Consider the following 19,938-nt stretch of genomic DNA (forward strand, 5'->3'; position numbering starts at 1 on the left):
ACACACACACTTATGTACAAAATATATGATTACATACAAATATAAAATCTTATCTATAAAATACATAGTCACATACATTATTTTTTTAGTCACTAAGTAGACTTAATCTCATGGGGCACACAATGGCCTTCTTGGCAAGCTGTCAAAGATGAGCTGCGTTCCAACAAAGGTCTACTAGAGGTCAGCTGGATTTTAAACCAGTCTTGTAAAGTTGAGTTTGATGAGACTTGATCTGGGTTAAGGGGATTCGCAGAAATCTGTTCTATCCAAGAATCTCAATGATTTCCCTGGCACAAGCCAGATATCTTGGGAGCAAGCAGCCGGCTTCCATGGAGCTTTGGACAGACGTAACACGAAGCCTACGTAAGTTGCTCAGAGCTCCTTCCACTCTGGGATGGGCAGACAGGTTCACGCGGGCCAGAACCAGCTCACACTCAGGGATGTGCCCTCACGCTCAACTTTCTGGGAGCCACGTCACCAATCGGGGGACAAAAGCTCCATGTGAATGGATTCCAAAAGAGTAGAGAATGCCTTCCTTCCGAGATAGCCTCTCAGTTCCCCATGGGTGCAAGCCCTCCACATCTACAACTGAACCACAGAAACACCCAACATCAGCTTCCTTTTGGGGGGTTCAGGGTTTTGTTTTGTTTTTTTAAAGATTTTATTTGAGAGAGACAGTGCATGTGTGAGCAGGAGTGTGGGGGGACAGAGGGAGAAAGAGACGCCCCACCGAGCAAGGAGCTTAAAGCAGGACTCGATCCCAGGACCCTGAGATCATGACCTGAGCTGAAGGCAGACGCTTAACCCACTGAGCTACCCAGGTTCCCCCAGGTTCCGGGTTTTGATCAGTCTTTTGCTCAAATGGAAAATTTTGTGAAATAAAAGGGAAGGGTAAGATAAGTATGTGTGGTATCTTTGTAGATGCAACAAGAGGAACCTATGTTAGCCTCAGGCCAACAAGGAAGGGCGGTCCTGGGGAAGAAGACTAGAGGGATGAATCAAAGGAACCAGAAAGTAAGGCGGGGGAGGGGACGTGTGCACGGGATGCCTCTGGAACAAGGGCCAAGAAAATGAGTCCAGTGGAAGCAGGACTGATTCATCTCTGTGAGGCCAAGGACAGCTGAGAGCTGAAAAATGGAAACTTACTTTTAAAAAAGTAAAAGAAAAAGGCAACAGGAGACTTTCATGGGTCAAAGTGAGCTAGAGGGGCACCTGGGTGGCTCAGTTGGTTAAGTGTCAGACTCTTGGTTTCCATCCAGGTCGTGATCTCAGGGTCCTGAGATCAAGCCTTGCATTGGGCTCCACCTGGGCATGGCGTCTGCTTAATATTCTCTCTCTTCCTCTTCCTCTGCCCCTCCCCCCACTCACTCTCTCAAAAAAAAAAAAAGTGAGCTCAAAATTCAGTTTAAGCCACCAGCTAAAAAATAAATACCAAATCATAGACCTTACACTATTTTTCTGTTTAACTGAAGAATACCATCAACAATATTGATTCTAGAAAACAAGAACATAATATTCCCTAAAACAAAGAAAAAATGTCTCTCCTCCACCATTCTGATTTCATTGGTTTGAGATGGCGCCAGGCACAAATATTTTTTAAAAGCTCCCTAAGACCCAAGGTTATGTTAATATGCTGTCAAGGTTGAAAGCCACTGAAAATTGTTGTTTAGTTTATCAAGCTTCAATTCCTACTTCCACTAACTCCATCCAGGCAGCTCACCTAGGAGGCTCAAGCCCTTACCCCCAACAGGCTCAAATGAAAGCAGGGTGGGGATGCTAAGACTCAAAGGCAGTAGGTATCTCCCTCCTCTGGAGCAGGAAGTCCCGGGTTAACTGCTCCAGAGTGGACATCCTAAAGGGCTGGGTGCACGTCTCCTCCCCCCCGGGGGAAGCCTGCCTCAAGCTTCCCTTCGCTCACCCTGTCCATTTTTAAGGAACTTCCTGTCACAGAGTCGAACCAGTCATCTGAGAGGGACAACACCTGGGCCACAGCACACTCTGGGTCTGAGCTGCCACCTACCCATCCGCACAATGTCCTTCTCCCCACTCTAGTCATCCCTTCCTTCAGCATGTTTGGAGGAAGGAACTCGATGTGGATCAGAGGCGACACCTGCTATGGGTACCAAGTCAGCTCAGATTCAGAGCCTCCAAGTCAGCCCTGTCCAGTGGGAATGTGATGGGAGCCAGGGATGCAAATTTAAGTTTTCTCGTGGTCACATTAAAACGGGGATAAAGAAAACAAGTGAAATTAATTTTAATCATATATTTTACTTAACTCAATATATCCAAAACATCATGCAATCGAGTTTAAAAATTATTGAGGGAATTTACATTCTCTTTTTCCATGCAGATGAAAAATGTGTATTCAAAAATTCAAAAAATTCAAGAAAAATGTGTATTCAAAATCCAATGTGCGTTTCATCCTTGCAGCGCATCTGCACGGAACCTGGCCACACCTCACGCGCTCAGGAGCCACAGCTGGTTGTGACTACCGTGTGGACAGTGCAGATCCAAATGCTACGCAGTAGAGGTCAGACTTGGAGACTCATTGGCTGAGGCGCTCCCTTTAGTTCTAAAGAGCTACAGTTCGGGGCGCCTGGGTGGCTCAGTGGGTTGGGCCTCTGCTCAGGTCATCATCTCAGGGTCCTGGGATCAAGTCCCGCATCGGGCTCTCTGCACAGTGGGGAGCCTGCTTTCTCCTCTCTCTTTGCCTGCCACTCTGTCTGCCTGTGCTTACGCTCTCTCTCTCTCTCTGACAAATAAATAAATAAAATCTTTAAAAAAATTTTTTTTTAAATAAAAATAAAAAAATTAAAAAGAGCTATAATTCTATTATTATAGCTCAGCGACAGCTAGGAGCCTTGTTCAAAGTTGCTAATATAACCTGAGCTCTTACTCTGTACGCTAACACACGTGAAGTCCATTCATTAGGGAGATGCTATTACAATGCCAATTTCGTGGATGAAGGAACAAAGGCCATGAGAATTAACAGTCTCCAGGCAGCCAGCTAGGAAGGGGTAGATTTGAACCCAGGCGGTCTGACTTCAATGCCCAAGCTCCTGGGCACTGTGCTTCACTCCATCACTTGCCACTCAACGAAACACTGATTAAGCTTCCCTTTCACTGTCCCCATCTTTCTCTCTGTTCCTTACACTCATTCCTCTCTCCCTCGGACCATCTCTCTCTCTTCCTCCATTTTCATATATCTATTTTCAAATATAAATGTGTATATATTCCCTCTTGATTTCATTTCCTTCTTTCCCACCTTTCTCCTTTTAGCGCCAAGCACTAGTTATAATAATATGAAACAGAAATACACATTTTATTATTCATAGTCTTTGAGAGAGTAAATTTTGCATTGCATGAGTATAAACTTCAAAAGCGAATGCAAGAAGAACCCCAAATGGCAAGATGCCTAGAAAAACAGACTTCTCAAAATTCAAGAAGGAGAGGCATATGAAAGCAACATTAACATACCGTTTCACACCCATCAAATTGGTGAAAATTATAAAGCAGGGCAATGCCAAGAGTTAGCAAGGGTATGGAGAAATATTAAGACTTCCATACTGGCGGCGGGAGCATGGACTGGTACAACGGCCTTCGGGAAGCAGTTTGGTGCTACCTAGGAAAACTGACAATACGTGTGCCCTACTACAGCACCCCCCAACTGTATGCCCTGGACAAGCCTTCACACGTGTGTAAGAATGCTACTGCAGTGTGTTCGTAACAGCAAGAAACTGGAATCTTAAGTGTTGGTCAAGAGGAAAATGGATAAATCCATTGTGGTATATTCGTACAATGGAATGCCCCCGTCGTGGGAATGGAGGGACCGAAGTTTTACCTATACAGAAACAGATGCACTTCAAAAACACAACATGAATGAACAAATGAAGTTGCGAAGTAATACCTACGGCATAATGCCAGTTATATAAAGTTTTTAAATTTACAAAAACAATTCCATACATGGTTTGTGGATGCACAGGCATGAAATAAAAATAATAAATGTGGCTAAAGAAACAGACACCAATTGTGGTTAGTGGTGGTTTCTCGGGAGGGGTGGTGGGAGAAAGGCTAAAGTATGTCAAGTGGGCTCAAGTGTGTCTTCAATATTTTATTAGGAAAAAGGTATGAGAGGCCCCTGGCTGGCTCAGTTGGTTAAGCTTCTGCCTTCAACTCAGGTCATGATCCTGGAGTACCAGGATCGAATCCCATGTCAGGCTCCCCGTTCAGTGGGAGACCCTGCCCCTTCTTATGCTCTCTCTCTGACTCTCTCAAATAAATAAATAAAATCTTAAAAAAAAAAAAGATACAAACATGGAAAAAATGTTTAGATTTCTTAAAGCTTGGTGTACCCAGGTATTATATTATTCTCCATATTTTCTGTGTTTGAAATATTTACTACCAAACATTTTTAAGAAAGCTAGCGCATTTGAAGTGTCATGTTTCTTCATAAAAATGGGGAGGATTGAGATGCTTTTTCTTACACTATTTTTTGTTCTCAGTTAGTGGCCCTTCTCCTTGGTAAAAATAAAATGACATTTCCCTATATAAAGTGGCCCAGTCATAGTCTCTTCCAGGATGTTCCTAAGGCTCACCCCAGGAGAGCAAAGGATTAGGAACCACAACTGCTGTTGGATTTCTAGATAACCTTGGCTGCACAGTCCAATTTGAGAAGAAATGTTCAGGTTAACTATGTGTTCCTTGCTGGTCTCATTGTTCCTTCTCATGCGCTCTTCCCTCCACAATCACTGTAGCTGACCCCACAGGTAGACCAGAGGCAAGTCTGCACACCCAGAAAAGGTGGACCACAGAAGTCCATGACCACCCAAAGGTGAGAGAGTTCTAGAATCTGATGGAATCTTTCGCCATCTCTCCAAATGTCATCTTATCACCGCATTTTGAATCTAAGCATCTCAACCCAGTAGCTCCTCACCAGGCAGACCACGAGGAAACTAACGAGGAGCACAGTGCCTGTGTGTGGTACCTGCCCAGACCTGTACCCACCTGCTTTGTCCGCTGCGTGTTGAAATCTTACCTTTAGTCTCCCTCTACCTTCTCCCTCCCCCTCCCTCCCTCCCTCCCTTATACACACAACCTATTTCTGTCTTTGTGTGTGGGGGCACTAGACTGTTCTATAACGTGTTTCTAAAGGAAGTGACTACGGGTTAATGTTAAGATGAATCCTCATGAATGTGTTATAAAAGGTTAGTTGTGAAAGTAAAATGCTGGAAACTTTGAGGTTAGACAAAGAAGAGTTGGTTAAATAAATTCCTATATAGCCATATGAGGTGGCCGTGGTGACTTATAAGAATTCCTAATAACGTGGAGAGATGTTCACAAACTACTGTTATGGGGAAAAAGCAAGTACTGAAATAGTCCGTATGCAATGAGACCACTCTGTAGAAACACTGAACAGTGGAGAAGGATGAACCACGAAAGCCCCAACATCACTTTCTGGCCCATGGTAAGCGCTACCTAACGCTTGCTCACTATTAGCAGAGCAGAGTCAGGGACTCGGGGATAGAAACTGGGGCATCAGCCAATGGCACAATGTGCCAACTTAGTTCTAAGGCCAGGGCAGACCTAAATTAATAGTTGCTCATTGAAGGATGCTCCCTGGTTAAAAGAGAAATTCCTCAGTGTCTCTTCGACCGAGCCGGTTTGAAAAGCAGCTATGAAAACCTGCCTGCCCCGATGAAAGGCAACAGTCCTGAGTGGAATAAGTCAAGCGGAGAGAGTCAATTATCATATGGTTTCACTTACTTGTGGAGCATAAGGAATAACATGGAGGGCTTGGGAGATGGAGAGAAGGGAGTTGGGGAAAATCGGAGGAGGAGACGAACCATGAGAGACTGCGGACTCTGAGAAACAAACGGAGGGTTTTGGAGGGGCAGGGGGTGAGGGGTTGGGCGAGCCTGGTGGTGGTATTATGGAGGGCACTTACTGCATGGAGCACTGGGTGTGGTGCATAAACAATGAATCTTGGAACACGGCAAAGAAATTAAAAAAATAAATAAAAGCACAAAAATAAAAATAAATAAAATACAATAAAAAATAAAACCTGGAAAAAAAAAAAAGAAAAGCAACACTCCTATTTTACTTCATGTTTTGATCATATGAATATGCATGAATGCACTGTTTTTTGTTTTTTTTTAATGAATTCATATATTTGGGTAAATTCCTCTTTAGTATCATCCTCAATGCTGGACTCTTCCAACTTACTGGGAAAAAACCACTGCTCTGAGCCTGGTACATAAGCTTCCAGTTTCTTTTATCCCTTTACATGCCAATCTGTACCATGGAAAATTGAGAGAATTAAGCTGAGTGGTCAGCACAATATTCTTTCTGTGTGTTTAAAACATTATGCAATAATTTCAGAAAACCGACATCTCTGTTGACACGAACAGTATGAGTCCATTCTTTTTCATTACCACGTGTATTCTGACACACAAACACATTATATTTTTTAGATATTCCCCCCATTGATGGGTATTTCATTTGTTTCCAATATTTCTTTATACAAACAGTGCTGCTGTGAACATCCATAATGTGATTCCTCATCCAAACATGCAAGCATTTTCTAGGACGGACCATTAGAAATGGACTTCCAGGGGCGCCTGGGTGGCTCAGTGGATTAAGCCGCTGCCTTCGGCTCAGGTCATGATCTCAGGGTCCTGGGATCGAGCCCCGCATCGGGCTCTCTGCTCCGCAGGGAGCCTGTTTCCTCCTCTCTCTCTGCTTGCCTCTCTGCCTACGTGTGATCTCTCTCTCTGTCAAATAAATAAATAAAATCTTAAAAAAAAAAAAAAAGAAGGAAAGAAATGGACTTCCAACATGGGTCATGCACACTTTCGGCCCTAATCCTTAGTCTCAGCCCTCCAAAGAGAGCTACGCTATGAGATTGCTTCATTTCCCACATCCTCATCAATACTTGGTATTATCAATTAAAATACTGCAAATCTGATTGGGAGAAAATAGCATCACATTTCTAGTGTTTTCTGTTTCAAGTGAGATTGGGGATCTTCTCCGATGTTTGTTTACTGGCCATTTGCAACTCATTCTCTGAGAATTGCTTGTTCATATTCTTGGTCCATTTCCTCTATTTTGCCATTATATTGTTATAATATATTATATGACATATGAGATATTCTATTCTATTATTTTTCTTATGATTTATACACTTACATTGTATTGTTATTCCTATTATTATTTACATATTCTGACAACTTCCAATTTTAAGTAGATCCAAAGTGGCGTTTAATAATTCAAATTCTTTCAAGGGGAAAAACGACCCCAAGCTCGCTAAGTATCACAAAGCAACACACACCGGGTGTGTTACAAACAGCCCACACCAGCACTGTTTCTGCGTAGCGTTAAAGTCACTTGAGGAATGGAAAAATCATTAGAAATCTAGGAAGTGGCTTCCTTCAGTCTCCGTCCCTCCACGCATCCACCTCCAGAAGGTTAAACAGCCAGCTGCCGGGAAAATCTCTCCCGGATGGACAAAATTATTATGACAAAAGCAGAGCTCTCTGACCGGGGACGAAGGCCTATTTCATCAGTGTCATCCCCCTGCCACGGGCTTCCTCATCCTCTTCCGTCCAACATGTCCAAGAGTCTTGTTTACATGTCAGAGGGAGACGTCGGAAGGTTTCGAGTTGAATATTTATAACTGATTTTTCTAAAGGAAGCTTCATGTTATTTACCTGCCTGTCAGGCGCCATTGTGCACTGAAGGACACAGAGTCTGCATGTCTAATGATTTAAAGGCAAACGCTTTTTACCCAAGGACATTTTGAAGCTTGAACATTTAAAAAAAAAAAAAAAAAAAAAAAAAGGTGCTAGGCTATAACGGATTCTCTAGAAGCGAAGATCCAACTCAAAGTTGTCAGGCATCTACTCTAATTACAGACGAAGTATGCTTACATCGTACCCCTATTACCCTTGATTTTTTTTTTTTTATAGAGATCAAGAGTAAAGGAAACTAAGTCTCTTTCCCAGAGGCAATGTTTCTGTTCTCTTAGCCTTGTCATCTAGGAAGAAGTAAAACAAAGGAAAAACGTAGACTAAGGGATTGAAAAACCTTACAGGCCAGAGAGAAGGACTGATTCTTAAGGCTGGGTTATCCAAAATTTGACTTTTAATTGTAGAAATAAATATGAAAGAAAGATCATAAATGAAATACGATTATAATAGAATGGAATCAGCTTGCGATTGATTTTGCTTTGAAACAAACAGACCAGCACAGCCCAGGAGCCCTGTCCTTCAAAGCAACGACCTTGGAAGAGTGTATGATAATCAGTGTTTGTGGCAATTGCTTAAAACATTTTTCAAACTCCCTTTGGACTTGCCTTTAGAGCTAGCTGACACACCCACCAGAAAACGTCTCATTACTTTACAATCGCACCACACCGAGGATGCTAAAACCGGCACTACTTGGTTTAATCACCCTCCTTTCACCAGAAACACCTCCAAAAAAAGAAAAAAAAATCAAATCCAACCACAAAAGGATGAATATTTATTATGCATTAAAAAATCAAAAGAATGACCCACCACCTACTCTGAAAACAATTTGCATTGAGAATGGTAGTCACCTTTTGACAAAATCACGGGAAATAATTTTACAGGAATACCACTTGCTTTTGTGGACGATGTTCTAATGAATATCACTTTTTAAAAAGAGTTTATTTATTTATCTGACAGAGAGAGAGATCACAAGTTGGCAGAGAGGCAGGCAGAGAGAGGGGGGTAAGCAGGCTCCTCACTGAGCAGAGAGCCTGATGTGGGGCTCGATCCCAGGACCCTGGGATCATGACCTGAGCCGAAGGCAGAGGTTTAACCCACTGAGCCACCCAGACGCCCCTAATGAATGTCATTTTTAATGAGTAGTTACACCTCACAAACACTTGGCATATTAGAAGATGGGTACTTGCAGTTTTCTTCCTTCAGCCCAGGACTTGAACCCTTGTGCACCCCAAGTTTCTCTATAGGGTCCTCTCACCGGGCTCATCGTCCCTTGTGTTCAGCTTCCTGGAGCTCAACCCTGGTCTCTTAACTCTTAGCCACTGATGGCTTCGCCTGGTCTCATTCATGTATCTCCAGCAAACGATTTAGCAAACTCTTAACCTTCTCTTGACCTTAATCCCAACTCGGCTAGTTCCCAAACAGAAGCCAGAGGCAGGGGGTGGAAATAAAGCCAGGATTTGAACTGGCGGTTGTAAGAAGAGGAAAGTTTCAAAGCTTGAATTCCACCCTTTCTACTGAGAGACATTCAGGGTTCCCTCTTCCTGGCTACTAGGAGATAAGGTCGGTAGGATTTAAGTGGGCTTGGGTTACACCCCGCTCCGTAAATTAATACAACAATGGAGAACACAGCTGTAATGGGCTATTCTGGCAAGGCGAAATTATTTGTCCAACGTGGGAATCATTAGCACCTCATTCATTATTAAATTGGGAAAAAGTTTGGTTGGATTCCCTGAAGCATCAGCCGCCAGATGTAAGCTCAGAAATGAAATCATCATGCTCCTGTGATGAGATTTCTTTAGGAATTTAATATACAAATTGAATTAAGGACCTTTCAGGGAAATCAAAGCCATGTGAATTCCAAGAGTTTGTCTAAGCTTCCAGAGTTGAGTAAAATTTCTAAAGCACTTCCCCTAATGCTCTCCCATACCCGAAGCCTCCCTAGTTTGACATGAGGAGGAGGAAAAATTCCGTAGCACGCGCCACCCAAATTACACTAGAGAGGCTGACAGCTCAGGAATTCTGAGACCACACGGGTGTGCCAGTCGGGACCTACGGAACAATCTCTCCAGGCGCTACTGGGTGAGCCCCACGTAAGAGAGGCTGCTGGACTCCATCTCACATGACGGTGATGTGAAGCCCCTTCTCGAAAGTCAGCAGCCCGCCGATGTCTGAAGAAAACAGATGGGTCAACTTCATGCTGCAGAATTAACATCTTCCTTCAGAAGTGGAAAAGCAAACAATCCAAAAACCAGAGTTGGGAGTCCAAGACAAAATTTTGAATTTGCACGTTCATGAACTAAGCATTCCTCTGAGAGTCTGAGATGTCTCTTAGTACATTTGGATGGTTGGGACCACTTCGGTGTCATCCCATAAAATTCTTTATTTTGCACCCCCACTGATTCTGCCTACAATCTTCCACGGACCAAATTTCCACTGCCGGGGCCACCGGCCAGGTGTGTACTGGCTCTTGGCCACAGTCTGTGTCTGTACCAAACAATACGTGTTTGCTTGGATCATAGCCCTGGAACATCTTTAAAATTGTCAGAAGGAAGGCCTGCTCTTGAAAGCATAGGAATGCCACATAAAATCTAACCTAAGCTCCGCGCAATCGTCAGGAGCACAGGGCACACGCGTTGTATGGCACAGAATACTTGTTTCCTGGGAAAATCCACCTTCAGAACACGAACACGACGAAAGTAAGAGCCACGTGAATCATCCTGGTGTATCACAGCACAATTCTCGGGTTGGTTTTGTTTTTTCTACAGTTCCCCACATCTGTTTGAATACACGCATTAATTAGCTCCTACCTTTGCATAGTTTACTTTGGAATTCTACAGCTTCCCTTTACTACTGCAAGCAAAGGCAAAACCTTAGTATAGGCCTTTTGCATAGTCTGTGGGCAGAAGTATTTCCTCCAGATTTTAATCGCCCTAAAAGAAAAGGAGGAGGGGGAAAACCAGCCAGTCTGCAACCCACACCAAGACACGTGTGTGTGCTCAGATCCATTCCAGGGATTTGTCTAGCAAATACTCAAGGGAGAAAGCACATATTGGTTTTGGAAACCAGTTTGGTGAGATGCACTAAGCACACAGGTTTCCAAAAATGAAAGCACTGACATTTCTAACTCCAATGCGATATTTAAGAAAATAAAGAGAATAATAGCACAAAACCACATTTGCCATCTCTGCTTCCAATCTTTTTTAAAGAAAATATTTTATAGAGTTGTAGTCTCTTTTTTACCCTTCCCTGAAAATATCTCTTACTCAGCCACCCCTCAGAGGTAACCACTATCTGGAAATTGATATGTTTCCTTTCCTTCCATGTTTTATTACATAGTCATAGTCATGTGTCCATAGACAAAGCATAGTATTGTTTTGCCACAATTTAAATGTATATAAATACAAACATACATTTGGCATTTGTTTGTGTAGGCTTTAAGGAATGAGTTTTGTTTGTTCATTTTTTTTAACAATGAAAAAAATGCAAAGATATTCACACCTACTGAATTCATCTACAATACAGGGCCCGATTAGTCAGAAATCAGACTTTCAAGGCAACATAAATGTTTTACCGAAGACATCATTTTTCTTTTTTTTTTTTTTTTAAGATTTTATTTATTTATTTGACAGAGAGAGATCACAAGTAGGCAGAGAGGCAGGCAGAGAGAGAGGAGGAAGCAGGTTCCCTGCTAAGCAGAGAGCCCGATGCGGGGCTCGATCCCAGGACCCTGGGATCATGACCTGAGCTGAAGGCAGAGGCTTTAACCCACTGAGCCACCCAGGCGCCCCTACCGAAGACGTCATTTTTCATTGAGAACAACCTCTTGCATTGTTTTTTTGTCTACTGATAAAATCGCTGGTCAAATCCACTTCCACGAGCACAATAAAGAAATTTGTTTGGGTTCGCTGAAGTAGTTGACCTAGTGAGTGAATTTCGAGTCACTGAACTTTGCATCTGCACCTGACTTTGAAGAACAGCTGGTACTTACCTGACAGAATGAGGAGTTCGATGATCTCCGCATCTCCCAGGAATGCAGCCACGTGAAGTGGGGTTCGCTTCTCAGAATCCTGAAACAGCAGCAAAGATAAGCAAGTCAGTGGAGGCTGACGGTGCCTTCCATAGGCAGAGTAAAACACGTCACTCGCTCTGAGGTTAATGCTTGTAGGAGAGAGTGAAGGCCAAAACCTACTCAGGTGAGCTCTGGGTACACATTTCTCTCTGTATCTCCCACAGTCACAGGTACACAAGATCCTGCCCTGTGTCTGTGTGTTGTGTTTGTCTCCCTGTTCCTTTTGTTGGACCCTCGCTCAGGTCACACAGCCTATCACCCAATGGATAAGAAATTCAATTTATTTTCAGACCTTCCTGATGGTAAAAAGAAAACAAAACAAAACAAAAACACAGAAACAAAAACTCAAACCCTTCTACCTACCTTAACAGCAGTGTCCAAAGCACGCAATGATTTGTTTTCTTTCTAACGGAACGCAGCAGAATTCTTCACAAGGACATCAAACATTAAGTACAGTCACCTTCTCCTTTCTATCTCTATGAACTGTTGCCTAGCTCACTACCCATTCATGTGACACTTACTGAATGCCTATCACGTGCCACGAACCAGATTTGGGGTTCAGTCCTTGTCCGCATGAAATTTACCTTCAAGTGGGGAGGCTGCCAGCATTCATGGAAACCAAAGGCACATGACATCATTTCAGATGGTGATAAAGGCTATCCCAAAACTAAAATAGGGTAATGGGGTCCAGTGACTGGGGAGATGGGAACAAGATTCCTTAGACAGGAAGAACAAGGCCTTTCTGAGAATACTGACATTGAAGCTGAGAGCTTCTCTGTTTTACAGATGAGAAAACTGTGGCTCAAATGAATGACACAATTTCCTCCAGACCCCATAGGTATATAGCAGAGCCAAGATTGGACTTTTTCCTATCAGTCTTCAGTCTCAGTCCTTGGCAAAGCATTTAACATATTGTGTTGTTAACACGATAAAATGCAGGGGGAAAAATATTGCTTCTCCATCTGTAAACTGGAATCTCTGATGAGAGAATTCAAGATAATGTCAGTAAATAAAGCCCTAGGCAGGCACGAAGTTTGGCCCAAGCACACCGAGAGCTCCAAGGCAAAGCTGTTTGCCATGAGCATAGAGAGTCGTGATATCTTCCCTCCAAGATGAAGAACCCCACAGGGGAAAGAACTGGTCTTCTCCTCTCTGTCCCCACAGGAGCAGAAAACTAGATGCTCAGCGTTAATCAGCCAAACTGAACAGGTCCGTGTGCACTGCTTCTTCTACAAACTTCCCTGACCAGTCCACATGGTAACCAAAGTTTGTAGGCTACGTCCTTGAGGCTTTGCCTAAAACAAGCATGCATTTTAGTTTCAAGATCAGTGCAGTTGCTACTGATTTTAATCATCAGTCCTGTTATCGCTTGATTACACAACCTACCCAACCACCCTCGGATTTGCCCAAGGACGCCATTCTGTTTTCCGACAGTTCCAGCCCTCAGCGCTTTCTCAGTCTCCTTCAGGCTACTGCTTTTGGGCATTTTGTGACTCATTAACATCTAAAACAGATGGCAGACAGGAGATATCTTCAAATCAGCCTATCTGTTAGGAGACCTGGCAAGTAGGTTTCAGGAAGGGTTCGACTTACTCATAAGTGGATAAAAAAGAGAAGTCTGAATTAGATTGGAATTTACACTATCTATGTATGTTGCAGGCGATTATTACAGTAAGTGGAAAGAGGGCAGTCATGTAACGATTCCATATAAAGTAAAGGTATGCCATAGAAAATTCTGAAAGATATACAACCACAGTAATCTCTTATCGTTATGTCACACTCTCCGTGAAAATAGAGATTCAGTATTTGAAAACTTGAAAAACATTTTCAATGTATTAATTGGCACAAAGAACCATATGAAGAACGGACACTAGACGTTCACAAGTGTTTTCTGTTTTGCTCTCTCTACAGCACTTGCCATCTTAGCCTCAAATTCTCTCTAAATCCCTGCTGTATCTATGAAACATTTCTCTTGAGTCTTGTGACAAAAGTTATATAACTATATGTTCTGCTGTCAACGGAACTGGTTCCAGGGTTTGGTTCAACAAATTAGACCTTACCTAAGTGATTTAAACAAGGACTAACCCAGCCCAAATTATGACTTCATCTGACCTGAAGCAAAGTCAATGCTCTGCTTCAAAGCTTGGCCTCAAATAAAAAGCCAAGAAAACCTCAATATCTAAAACGGCTGGTCTGTCATTATAAGACTGGCTTTGCTGATTCTGTGGCCCCTTTTATGACACGGCTTGTTCAAACTGAAGATTTTATAACATAAAATGGGTGTGTGTCATGTGAGATCACATAGTAAAAATTCTTGATTGTAACTACCAGCATTCCTGTTGACATGCTTTTTTTTTTTTTAAGATTTTTATTTATTTATTTGAGAGAGGGACAGTGAGAGAGAGAATGAGAGGGGGGAAGGTCAGAGGGAGAAGCAGACTCCCCGTGGAGCTGGGAGCCCGATGTGGGACTCAATCCCGGGACTCTGGGACCATGACCTGTGCCGAAGGCAGTTGCTCAACTAACTGAGCCACCCAGGTGCCCTGTTGATATGCATTTAAAGGTTTCCTGAAGCTTCCAGAACAACTATACCAACAGTGACATGCCATAGACAGGGAGCTACAAAAAAGATCTGTATTCAGGTAGCAGTTCTTTGGTTCTCCAAAGTATCAGAGCTATATAAATAATTTCACGTGCTACCAAGACCTCAACTAAAAAATTAATGCACTTAACTAAAATAACAGTAACTACTGACAAAGGGTTACAAACACCAGCACTCTAAGGAGGAACCTGCGTGATAGACAGGGTCATGAGCAGAGAGGTAAATAAACAGAGCCACGTATCACCGTCCTCAGTCAGGTAGGTCAAATCAGCCAGGAGGTTGCCATTCGTCCTCTGCCTAAGTATGAGTCCACTCTACTTGGCCACAAGCTGGACAAATGGACAAGGAGATGTAATGGTAGAAAAAGGAAGGCAGAGTCTGGGGAGAAGAGTATACTAGTAATAATACTAGCAAAAAATGTGTTCTAGGCCAATGTATCTAGAAGAAGAAACAAAACCTAATTATGGAGTGCTTTAATTTTTTTTTTCTAAAATGCCTTTTATCTATTCTACTACTTGAATCTTGTAACATCCCTATAAGAACAGACACATCTCTCAGAAACTGGCTGTTAAATCTTATTATCATCACTTGAAAGATAATGATTTTTTTAGATCGAAAAGCTAGGGAAAGATTGTATCATTTGCCCAGCACCTCAGGATGGGAGATGAGGTGAAGAACGACAACTGACACCCTCACATAGAGACAAATTCTTGATGTGGTCTTGAAGAAAGATTCTTGAAATGAATTCATGTTGAAAAAAAAAAAAAAGCCAAACACTCTCACAGGTAGACGGAAAGGCAGTGCCTTTGCCTAGATTCCTGAAGGGGGAATAAAAGTGTCTCCACTGAGCATCTGCATTCCCAGAATCTGTCCTCATGCGGTTTGGGGTTTTGAATTCACAATACCTGCACAGTCCAAGACCTTTCAAGCTGAAAAATAGGCACAAAATTGGTTCTGGGCCAAGGACATCCACAGGGTGTCAAGAAGAAACAAAACCTGTCTGAATAGACGTGTCTTCGATACAAGCAACTTAGGACGCCCGCAGCTAAGCCCCCAGTGAAGACGAGCTCACAAAACTGAGCCGCAAGACTCATGTGGAAGCAAATGAGCCAGAAGCAGGAGTCAGCAGGCGCAACACCCAGAGAGAACCTGAGGTAACAGAGGAATCAGAGATACAAATAACGTTTAAAATCATTTAAGGGGGGCGTCTGGGTGGCTCAGTGGGTTAAAGCCTCTGCCTTCGGCTCAGCTCATGATCTCAGGGTCGTGGGATTGAGCCCTGCATTAGGCTTTCTCCTCCATGGGGAGCCTGCTTCCTCTCTCTCTGCCTGCCTCTCTGCCTGCTTGTGATCTCTGTCAAATAAATAAAACCTTTAAAAAAAATTAAAAAACAAAATCATTTAAAATACGAAAGACAAAGCCCAAAAAGAAAAAAAATTATATCTTTTTAAATGAACAAAATTTGAGGAAGAAGAATGTAGGGAGAGTTTCAGAAAGCAGTGCAAACCCCTGATGCTGGCAATCATCTAAGACTTGGGTCTAAGATGAAAACAAGAAGCATAAACAGGAAGGCCAGGAGAAGAAAAAATAAGGACCGTGACCTTGGGATAAGTTTTAGAGCCACTTATACGGCCCTATGTTCTAGACGTGGACCTTTATCGAGAAGTTATTCTACTCTAGGCATTGTGGTGGATGTCAGGGATACAAAACTTAAAACATCCTGTCCACACCCTAAAGAAACTTACAGTCCGGTTACCAGTTTCCAAATCTAGGCCATCTGAATAAAAGTAATAACAAGAAAGAGGCAATTAGTGATATTTGTGAAGTTAAATGATTTAAGAAAATTACCAAAAGCAACGAGACAAACGTCTTCACGAATACTGCCCTGAAACCCACCCTGGGTAGAAAATCTAAAATGACAAAGAAAAAAACCACTTCTGAATTGGGAAATAAGCACATCTTGTCCAGGACTCCCTAGAAACCCACTGGCTCCGGCTTATCTGGAAGCTTTGGAAACCCCGGGCCAGACTTCCAGGTCAGCCTGTATCTTACAGGCTGACTTATGGATTGTTTCTGGATCAAAATTAGAATTGAGGACCAGGCCAGGAGCAGAGTAGCATTCAGACAGACACAGTGGCTGAGCTAAGTGCTCTGCTCTGTTTGTGTTCACGGCCACCCAGTGCTCCCATGGATGGTCCACGGTGACCGACGGCGGAGGGACGGTCATGGTGGTCTTTACAACACCCATGAATGCAAGAGGAGAAAAATCATTCAAAAACAAGCACAGTATGGTCAACACATGAGAAATGACTCGTCAGTGTATTTTTTAAACGATTATTCAAATATCAAAAAAAAAAAAGACCTTTTCCCATTACCCAGCAGCTCCGATTCCAAATAGCCCTTTGAAAATAGGTTTGGACCCATGAAAAGTCACAGGTTTCTCCAGAAGGAAGGAAGGTAAACCCTTCCTTTCTATGAATAACCAGAGACACACACAGCCAGCTGGCGTCTGAGCTAAATTTGCAGTATGTCATGGAGAGATCAGGCAGAGGAAGTTTCTGTCGTCTGTTTACCAAAGAGGCAGATGAAAGAAAATAGGGAACTTGAAGTGTGTACACATAAAGTGAGCTTGACATGGGCAGAGAGGCCATTCTGGCAGCCAAAAATACCATGTAGGGGGCACCCCAAGCCTCTGTTCTAAAGATTAAGAATTGTTTATTACGTGCTTTGGAAATTCTCAGCTAGAAGCGCATGACCTAATCTTCATTTAAGTATCTCTCATACACTAAAACAAATATCCCTCCCTACATATAAAACTCTTACATACGGAGACAGGCAGATGAAGCAATGTTAAGAAAACAACCACCACAAAGCCTTGCCGTCATGCAACACAGGAGTGAATTTCCGATCGTCAGTCCCAACTGCCACAAACAGCGAAGAAGCAAACGCCTTAGGCCCAACGAGCTTAACACGGTAGTGAGCAGAGATCACTAAGGGCAGGAGAAGTCAAAGCAGCTCTGAACACAAAATAGTTATGTGGAGATATTTCAAAGCATGGGAAGAAAAGAGCCGAAGACGTGTGAGAGATTTAAATCCAGCAAGACACAGAATGCGAAAGATGCTTGGTCTTCTGGTGAGGAATTACGAGACATTTATAAAGAGGAAAAGAAAGCAGAGAAACAAATGTCATGGTCCTTCTTAAAGTTTTCGTGTTTGCTTTCAGGTTTTACCATCTCACGGATACAGAGAGGTACAGAAAATAACAGCTCTGTATGCTCCCACCAGCAAAATCCAACAAGTTGACATTTCTGTATCCGCTTCAGAACTCTGTTTTCAAAAAGAGCTTTAGGGGTAAAGTGCCGTGAGTACTGTGACTTGCAGTGGTTTAGAAAATAACTCGAGAAGTGTGTGTGTGTGTGTGTGTGTGTGTTTAGAGAGAGAGAGAGAGAGGGAGGGAGAGAGGCAGAGAGACAGAGACAGAGGGAGAGAGGAGACACCTTAGGCGGCTTTCGATTCTTCTCTACTACGAATGGTGCTGCAGTGTGTATCTGGGGGCAGGTACCAAGCAAAGGCAATGCCAGATCTCGGTGTATATACATACTCAACGTTATTAGGTCTTTTCCAATAGCTTTCAAAAATAGTTTCACAATTTATACTTCCCAGCCATAAATGTGTTCTTTCCCCAACATGCCTCCCAATAGTTGATGTTATCAACCTTATTACTTCTTCCCAATATGACGTGCCTCACACGACATTTCGCTGTTGCTCTGATCTGCATTTCACTACCGACAAGTGAAATTAAGGCTCTTCTCACGTGTTTATTAAAAGTTTTGTCTTCTTCAACTACGAATCACCTCTACCTATCCTTTACCTACTTCCATTCAGTTTGTCTTTTCCTTATGATGTGTAGAGTTTTTAAATATATCGTTTAATTCAACTTTCAATGAAAACTCAAGTTATGCCTTCGCCTACAAACAGCGGAGATGGATCAATGTCTACCCCAAGTTACCATAAGAGAAAAATTTATTCATTATTCATTGTCCATGCACGCACTACCCTATGGAGCTGGATATTCCTTAGCTGGAATTTTTTATGCCTCAAAGGTGACAGCAAGTCTCTGACCCTACATACATCCATCATCAAACAGCTTTATTCAGTCATCACTCTGTGGGTATTTTAATCCTTCCATTTGAACGTAACATGGGTGTATGAAAAATACTGATACATTTTGCTATCTCAAAACATGTTCAAATTTTAAGTCCAAACCTCAAAACCACATCTAATTCTTAAAACTAAACAAGAATCACTCAAAAATCATTTAAAATGAAGGTAAAGGAAGAGAAATGAGAATGCCAAAGATGTTTGGATTGTATCTGCCTTAGGTAACTAAATATTGGATATTTTTATTATATTAATTTTTTTAAACTGAAATCATGCATATTAAATAAAAATTATATCAGATATTATATGTTTTCTAATTCGATCCTTGAAACACTGCTGTGAGGTACATATTATCATCCCCATTTGACAGTAGAGGAACCTGGGAGTTTGAGGTGATAAGCAACTTGAGCAGAGTCACATAGCTGGTAACGGTAGAACTGGGATCCAGAACCAGATGCGATTCCATTGTTCATGCTCTTGTTGAATCTCTGAATAGTTACAAGACTTGGTAAACAAAATGAAATTTATTTTTCATTACAATTAACACTCTTGACCTAGTAATATAGACCTAAGGACAAAATTCTCATAAGCAAAATATAAGCAGGTAAGAAGAATAAAGTTGGAGAATTAACATTACCTGATTTTAAGATTTATCATAAAGCTACAGTAATCAAGACATCGTATTGGTGCAAAAATATATATATGGACAACATACAGGATTTTCAAAAATGATAAAAAGGCAATTCACTAATGAAAGGATACCCTTGTCAACAAATAGCATTGCAACAATTAGATAACTGCATGCAAATAAAATGAATTTTCAGCCTAAATGAACCTGCAGCCTAAACAAAAATTAAATCAAGATGGGTCACAACACTAATGTTAAATACAAAAAAAAAAAAAAAACCTAAATGTAAACTCATAAAATATCTGAAGGAAACATGGGAGAAATTCCTCATGACCTGGGGTTGGACATACATTTTTTAGATATAACACCAGAACATAACCCATTAAAGAAGAAACTGATAAATTGGATTCCATCAAAATTAATAACTTCTGCTCTAAACACACTGTTAGGAGAATGAAAAGATAAGCCTCAGAGTGGAAGAAAATATTTTTAAGGCATATATTGGATAAAAGATTTTTAATTTTTTTTTTAATTTTTAAAATTTTTTTAGATTTTAAAAAATATTTTAAAGCATATATTGGATAAGAGATTTCTATCTAGAATATACAAATAAACTCTCAAAATTCACTAACATGAAAGCAAACAATCCATTTAAAAAGTAGGGAAAATATTTGAACAGATATTTCACCAAGGAAGATATACAGATAGCAAATAAGCAAATGAAATAATGCTC

The 19,938-nt window shown here is 41.8% G+C and overlaps 1 protein-coding gene across 4 annotated transcripts in view; it reads right to left on the bottom strand.

Annotated features, from left to right (window-relative positions):
• The window catches only part of ANKRD44 (ankyrin repeat domain 44), a 319,359-nt gene that overhangs the window by 146,926 nt on the left and 152,495 nt on the right, over positions 1-19,938 (bottom strand). For all 4 annotated transcript variants that reach the window (XM_046018760.1, XM_046018759.1, XM_046018757.1 and 1 more), the window contains exon 3: positions 11,734-11,812. In XM_046018760.1, the coding sequence (XP_045874716.1) occupies positions 11,734-11,812 (79 nt within the window). The remainder of the gene's footprint in view (positions 1-11,733; positions 11,813-19,938) is intronic.

Source organism: Meles meles, chromosome 9 (assembly GCF_922984935.1).
Source record: "Meles meles chromosome 9, mMelMel3.1 paternal haplotype, whole genome shotgun sequence".
Taxonomy (NCBI): domain Eukaryota; kingdom Metazoa; phylum Chordata; class Mammalia; order Carnivora; family Mustelidae; genus Meles; species Meles meles.